The sequence below is a fragment of the Saprolegnia parasitica genome, assembly GCF_000151545.1.
Source record: "Saprolegnia parasitica CBS 223.65 unplaced genomic scaffold supercont2.133, whole genome shotgun sequence".
Lineage (NCBI taxonomy): Eukaryota > Oomycota > Saprolegniomycetes > Saprolegniales > Saprolegniaceae > Saprolegnia > Saprolegnia parasitica.
The window spans coordinates 76140-83149 of NW_012156527.1; the positions used below are offsets into that span (position 1 = coordinate 76140).

General features: G+C 58.8%; 4 protein-coding genes across 4 annotated transcripts; 2 read left to right on the forward strand and 2 right to left on the reverse strand.

Moving 5' to 3' along the window:
* Nucleotides 1–1409: 1409 nt before the first annotated feature.
* SPRG_14529 (hypothetical protein) lies at nucleotides 1410–2088 on the reverse strand (the record flags this gene model as incomplete). The annotated part of the gene is made up of 2 exons (XM_012353738.1): nucleotides 1823–2088; nucleotides 1410–1769 (listed from the first exon to the last, which is right to left on the reverse strand). Exons 1-2 carry the CDS (start codon nucleotides 2063–2065, stop codon nucleotides 1410–1412), a joined length of 603 nt encoding a protein of 200 aa, XP_012209128.1. The 5' UTR covers nucleotides 2066–2088.
* Nucleotides 2089–2865: 777 nt separating this feature from the next.
* SPRG_14530 (hypothetical protein) lies at nucleotides 2866–4958 on the forward strand (the record flags this gene model as incomplete). Its single annotated transcript, XM_012353739.1, has 10 exons — nucleotides 2866–2945; nucleotides 2994–3027; nucleotides 3079–3086; nucleotides 3141–3285; nucleotides 3333–3389; nucleotides 3437–3526; nucleotides 3577–3862; nucleotides 3915–4240; nucleotides 4292–4477; nucleotides 4530–4958. The coding sequence occupies 10 exons, from the start codon at nucleotides 2866–2868 to the stop codon at nucleotides 4956–4958; spliced, it is 1641 nt and encodes a 546-aa protein (XP_012209129.1).
* A 72-nt stretch (nucleotides 4959–5030) lies between these two features.
* Nucleotides 5031–6197, reverse strand: SPRG_14531 (hypothetical protein; the record flags this gene model as incomplete). The annotated part of the gene is made up of 6 exons (XM_012353740.1): nucleotides 5031–5110; nucleotides 5164–5263; nucleotides 5308–5550; nucleotides 5613–5768; nucleotides 5820–5930; nucleotides 5985–6197. The coding sequence occupies 6 exons, from the start codon at nucleotides 6195–6197 to the stop codon at nucleotides 5031–5033; spliced, it is 903 nt and encodes a 300-aa protein (XP_012209130.1).
* Nucleotides 6198–6755: 558 nt separating this feature from the next.
* On the forward strand, nucleotides 6756–6998 carry SPRG_14532 (hypothetical protein; the record flags this gene model as incomplete). Its single annotated transcript, XM_012353741.1, has 1 exon — nucleotides 6756–6998. A coding segment is annotated over one exon (243 nt), but the record flags the coding sequence as incomplete, so codon positions are not given.
* Nucleotides 6999–7010: the final 12 nt, after the last annotated feature.

Here is a 7010-nt window from a genome sequence, read left to right on the forward strand (position 1 = left end):
AAGTCGGACGGCGAGCGGCCGCGCCGGCGCAATCGATGCGTGCGGATCGCGGCGGGGCGTGGTGCCATAGACAGCGACGCGCACGACGGTCGCAAGGTGCGACGGCAGTGTCCCGTCCGACGCCTTGGCAAGCAGAAGGAGGTGCACCCAGCGCGGCAGCGCATGCCACGTCGTCGCCAGCATGGCCATGCGAATGATTCCGACTTCGACCCGCTGAAGATGGTGGCACCTTGAAGTAGAGCGCCAGCATCATCATCATTGGCGGTCCGTGATTCGTCCAAAAATTTGAGTTTCAAGTGTGGAAGCGATCCCATTTGCTACTTTTTAACCAATTAGCGCGCGCCAAAATCGTCGTCGCTTGCGCATTGGTCAAAAAGATCGATGCCGATTTGAGGAATCTGCACCGATTTCTCAACATCCATCCCCTTCCTTGGTCACAAGAGCATAGTACATGTACACATACGAGACTCAAAAGTGTACAATATTCGAATACTAGAATACCAACGCGGTTAGAAAGACTGCTATCTAGCTCCCCACCCGTCAACGTCGAGCGACCTTGGGATCAGAACGCGACGTGGTTGCGCAAACGTCTCTCAGGATGCTGCTGTTGACGCCGCTGTTGACGCTATTTCATTTATAGTCATCGGAGAAAGGCGATATCCCAGTGAAAAAATACAGGGGAAATCACGCATTTCAACAACAACGTAGCAGTCGGTGGTGGCCCAGTATCCCAGCAACCGCCTCTCCGACCAATATGGCCGTCGTCGGCCATAGCGTTTGACCAAACGTCCCACCGACCACCGACGCGCGCACCAATCAACAACCAGTGCGTCCGGCTTCGAAAATGCGATGCTTGAAGACGAATCTTCCCAACCTCCCGACGTGATTTGACCCCATGTGCAAGGGCATATAATACATATATTATATACCCTTGCCATGTGGCAGCCATCAAGACCTGCGACGGGGTCGCGTCCAGAGACGACGACGGTCGGACTGCAGTGTAAAGTACACGACGGACGAGTCATGGTTACATGAGCATCCTCGCCTCGCTGCTCGTTGTTCCGGGCCCTTGCCTTGGACCAAATTGATTATTCTTATTCCTCGTATAGTTGAAAACTTTTCAACGACGGCAATGAGGTCTGCAGGCATGTGCCCAAGGAGCCGCATCAGGGAGGCTCCTCTGCGCCAATAGACGTTTGCATCATTTGACCAATGATCCCTGTACATGGATTCCGGCGGGTGTATTTCTTCGTCGGCACCGCAACACGACTCGACATCTGGGCGTCGCAGACATATGAGGACGACCCGAACGATTATACTCGGCGTTCGCTTAGTACGTACAATAGATCGTCGAGTCATCGTTTTTCAATCACGAACCTCTGACTAGCGTGGTGGGACGCGGGTGTATCTTAGCGGTGGTAATACCGCGCAGCTTGAAGCAGACCGGCGCCAGCGACAGCCACCTCGATGGGCAACACTTGCGCGGCCGCACCGCCAAGCCCATCCACGAGCGTGTAGCCAACGACCTCGAGCGCCAGACCGAGCAGCAGCCAGAGACCCGCAAAGCCTGTGCGGATATTGTTGTGAAAGTAGGCGTCCGGTGTGTTGTACGTCCAGGCGATGTTGCGGCCAAAGACGAGCATGAGGCCGTAGCCCTCGACGATTTCAAGGAGCCAAATGTTGAGCGGGAAGAGGACGACGCGCAGAAAGGCCGACGGCAGCCACGCACGGTACGTGAAAAGCAGGAGCGGCGTATACAGCACGTTGGCCTACGCCAGCGTCAAGCGCTTGATTCAAAGACATGGTACGAAGATCACATTACCCAGAACTGCGCCCACGTCGTGTGCCCCGGGCGGCACGTGGCGGCGAACGGCGTGAACGCGAGATCGCCGTTGGCCGCCTCGGTTGTCGTCGCATACCACGAGAACTCGATGCACGAGAAGCCCGCGGCGGCAAAGAAGGCGGCCCACTGCACGCTCGGCGGATGCGCCCAGTACCACGCGCCAGCGACCGCTGCGACAAGAGGGACCGAGACCGTGCGTGGTAAGGGTGTCATGGATGCCATTGTCACGGACCAAAGAAAATGGCAATTTGACGGCTGACTACTGTCGTGTTTCCGAAAAAGGGGTGCTGTCACGACCCCCTCATGGTCGCCGAGCCAGACGATGGGCATCGAGAAGGGGCGATCGAGAGCTACGGCGTCGGGTGTCAAACCCACGCCGAGGTGGCATCAAAATGGAGCGTTCTAAAACAACCCATGCATATTGCGTCTGTCTACGTGCGCCAGGTGCGATTGCCGATTCGCCTTGTTTGCAGAGTATTACCACACGCCCCCACTTCTGACGACGACCGTTGACGTTATTCGCACATTCCGATTTGTAAACGTACAAATGCGGTAGAGAAGGCGGACAAGTGCAGTCCAACGGCCAGCGGCGATGACGTAAGCCACCTCCATTGGCGCCGAGAGACGGCGAAAAGAACGACCGCTAGCTGCTCGGCGCGTGAGTAGCGAGACGCGCGAACCCTTGCTTCTACTGCAGTACTAGTACTGTCATCACGGCAAGCTGTACTCGTGCCTGCTGTAGGAGCGACGTGGTGGTGGTCTGCGTCCGCGTATCCTGATGACTCGGCGCTGGCACGTACTTTTGGATTTTTTTGATAATCAAGTTCTAGGTCCCGGGTCCAGAATATGACAGGACCAAGTGCAACTTGGGAGATCCAGATGGTGCGAGGCGCGCGTGTCATCTCCGTGACTGGTCATTGCACACATCCTTCTGCTTCGGAACGCGCAGGTACCACGACGCCGCCTCTTCACCGTTCGTCCTAACTCTATCTCGTGAGACGACATCACTGCACACACACGCGATGCCCGCGCTGCAATTCTACATGCCTTCGTGCGTCTGTCCACGACCAACGCCGTTTGAAGGCGGCTACGACACCCCCACGTACAGTCCACTAGTACGGTTCGGATCCAGGAGTTCGACACCGTGTAGGCGGCTACCGCTCACGCTGCCGCCCCGACCCATCGTACGCTCTCAACGACGGTGGCCACGACGACTCATATGTGCCTTGGCTTAGGTCCTCCCGTAGATATTCGTCTATCGCTGTGCGGACACAGCCTGACGCTTGCAAGCTTGTAGATCGTTTCCGCATAATTGCCCTACGCAGACACCGCGCGGCGCGCTCGCCGTCGAGTTTGCTCTTGCCAACATCCCTCCGGACGCTGTCGCCCAGCACGTGGTCTTTCTCGGTTTGAACCCGCGGCGAGCGAACCCAACGCGCTCCGTGTCGGCGACCAAGTCCCCTGTGCATGCATTGTCGACGACGTGCAGTCGACGGCGCATCCGACCGGCACGTGGCTGCCGAGCCAAGAGTACATTTTCAACCAGGTAAATTGTTCCCTTGCGTCGTTGATCGCACCTAACAAATGGACCAGGCGACGGGGCTGGCGCATTGTACATACGTGCCGTTGACGCAAGACTGGTCGTTTTCGTGGTCCCAAGCGTGGCCCGCAGCGACGTTGACGGTGCATACCTTTAAGACCATTTTTCCGGGCAGCTGCATCGGGGGCCGTAGGCGTACCTCTTTGTCCGGCACGACGCGGTCTTGCAAGTCGTCGCGTCGGCGCGGTCGCCCGCGTTTGCCATCCGACCAACGCCGCCGCCGCCACCTGCTCCCCCTTCCATTGACGCATCCTTGGGTGTCATTCTGGCGTTTGTGAGCACGCTGCCGCCGGGCGTCGGCGGCGCCCTCGTGAGCCGCCATGTGCAGTCGCAGCTGCTACATCCGCTCGTTGCGCGTCTCCATGTGCCGTCAACCGAGATGTACCGTGACGAATACGCGCGCATTTTGCCGTTGACTGGTACGACCGTCGTCTCCGGCATTCAAAAAGGATTGTAACGGTGTTACTCTAGTCGACTGCATATCGGTTCCCGTGACGGCGCTGGAAGCCACGTGCTTGGGCGTCGCGACGTCACTCTTTGATCCAAGCCTCGTCCAGCAACTGCAAGCGCCCTGTCTCTACGACGCCGACTGTCTCTTGGACAAGGACCGGCTCACGTCGTTGTTTCAGGCGTGGAAGACGCTTCTTGCAGCCTACATCGACCAGTGGCTGCAGCGCTCGTCCCGCTACAACTCCCATACGCAGCTCGTGCGCGATGTCACGTCGGTCGCGCCGCACCTTCATAGCACCCCGTCTTTGTTTGAGCCGTTCGTCGCGCAGCTGCGGGAGCTCTACATGGTTGACCCTAACCCTATCCTTTCGGAACATGCGAAACGATACGACACGTAGGCCAAGGCGCAGCCGCAAGACGCATGGCCGCTGTACCAGCCATTGTCCCCGTTTGACGGGCGCTGGCTCTGCGCGATCTTGCCGCCGCACCACCCGGGTGTTTCCGCCCCCGTGTTGCCATTGCTCCAATGGGTCACGATGGCGTACTGTTTTCAAATGCACCTCGATGTCCACAACGTCCTGCACGTAAATTGCGCCTCTAGTGTCGAGACACGTCGACTGGACCTGCCTGGCGTAGGTGCGCTCGGACCTCGCGATTCACTCGACCATCTGGTCGACGTACATCCTGGACGACCGACTGCACGTTGCTCGTGTCTTTCCCAATGGCGCCAACACGCTGCGCGAGTGGAGTGCATCGTGGCTCCACGGCGATTACACGGGTCGCGTGCGGTCACCAGGAGTGATCTGCCTCACGTTCTACGCCTGGCCGCTCCAAGACGCGTCGACGGCCTACATTGCCCGCGTTGAAATGACCGCGACGACGCCAACGCGGCTGCAGTTCCAGTGGCGTCTGGCGTCCTCCAGCGTGACGCGTGGCGCCGACTTTGTGACCATGACGACCGAGGAGCGCCAAAGCTGCTTGCGCGGGACCGAAACGCCGCTGATGGCACTCGACCTCACCTACCACCGCGTCCAAGCACCGGGCGACGGCTCTGCTGCTATTTAACCCCAACCTCATGTATGTACGCACAAGCACTATACGACTGGGATGAGAACTGGAAAACGATGTATGCACTTTTCAGCGCGCAGACGATTGGATCGCGGCGTCGGCACTTGACCGACGACCTGCGTCGGACGGTCCGGTCGCTAGCATGTTTTCTAGCAAATGCCATAAGATGCCAGCAGAACGGACGACGGGGATGGGGTCGTACCGAGGAAGAGATGCATCGTATTGTCTTCCGACGCATGGGCTCGGCGCTCCTTCTTGCTTTCGTACACGAGCCGGCGCTGGACGACGACCGGGCTGAGCACCTAATCTAGACCTCTTTTGTCCATAAAATGGCTTTAGAGGCTACCGAGAGTTTGGGCATGACCACCGACGCCTTCTTGCGCGGCAACGGCGGCGTTCGTTGAAGAGGACTACCGAGGTCTTTGGACGCGCCAAGGGCAATGGTAGCTCGTTTGAGCACGGCCTCGTTCGCCTCCCGCGCGGCCATCCCGGCCCGCGTCGTGGCGACGTCACCGTACGACATGAGCGCGGAGAGCATGAGCTGGCGCTGGTACGAGGGCAAGAGAGTCTGCAGCGAGAGACTGCGGTCCTAACACATTCATACCAAATGTATCAATGTTTCAATGTATCAAGAAGTGGCGAGGGAGGTACCCCGAGCTGGCCCGTCTCAACGAGGTGCACGAGCTTCTCGAGTGGGTGGACGCTGTCTTTCCCGTTGGTGTCGTGTGCGTTCATGAGCTCGACAAAATCGTCAAAGCCGATTTGGCCGTCGCCGTCGCTGTCGGCGGCGACGAGGAGCGCCTTGACCTCGATGCCATTGTACTACTAGAGTGCTCTCGAAGCAAGCAAAGGATCTACCTCGGCGAGGGTGTTGGCGAATCCGAGGACGAGCATCGGCCAAAGGAGCTCCTGCACCGAGATCCCACCCGACTTGTCGACGTCGTACGAGTCGAACCAGAGCCGGAGATGCTACGACGGCAGTGTTGAAAATGACAGCCAACGAAAGAAGAAGAATCCAAGCACCTTGAGGTGGTCGCAGCGCTTCTGGACGCGCATATGAGCCCGCGCCTTGCGTTTCTTGAGCCAGTCGAGCTCGGTGGCGAGCGTTGTGAGGGCCGACTGTTCCTGAAGCGCCTCCGACGCCTTCTTCGTCGCCACCTTTTGCGCCTCGACCGTCGTGAGGAGGTCGCGGTAGGCCCGTTCTGTCGTTGCCATCGAGATGCTGCGCCGACTCATGTGCCGAAACAACTGCAAGCCTCCATGGTGATGGCGCGTGGCGTAACGCTTGGGGCGCCATTTTGACCGAGCCCACTCTGCCGCATCGCGCAGTGCTGTGGTCGTGGCGTCACTTATCAAGGGTACGTCGAGATAGTATACTTCCGTGTCGGCTCGGGTTGGATCGTCGGAGGCTGCATGGTGGGCAAGAGGTGTCGATGGCATCGAGGCAAAGCGAGGTGCTGGCGTGACGACGGCGCGGGCTCCTTGCGATCGACAGGTCGATGCATTGCAGCCGCGTGAACGTGGACGCGCGTGTCCACGTTTCTCGTCGTTCTCGTAGCTACCGGTGTCGATCCCGCCAATTGTGGATGGCCTTTCTGCATCAAGATGGACGCGACTTCAACTAGCCGCTGATTGGTTGAAATGCACGAATTTCCAGCAGGTGGCATAATAATAAAGCGCGATCCGACACGTTTCCATACAATGTCAAGATATAAACCAATGGAAAACGGAATATTAATATGCTGTCCGTCGCGCCCCGACGTGGCATTTTCGAAGATTTCCGACCACGGGAAGATGGGCAACAACGCGTCCTTGCACGAGTCCTGCCGGACCGGCGACCTCGACGGCCTCGCGCAGCTGCTCGCATCCTCCGAGACGGCCGACGTCGAGAAGGCCGACGAGGACGGCCGGACCGCGCTTCTCGTTGCGGCTGGAAGCGACCCGGAGGTCAAGAGCCCGAGCCCGACGCCGCAGGCGCTCGAGTCGGACACGATCAAGGCCGCCGCCCACTCGGTGCAGCACGAGAAGAAGCAGATCGTGCTCGAGATG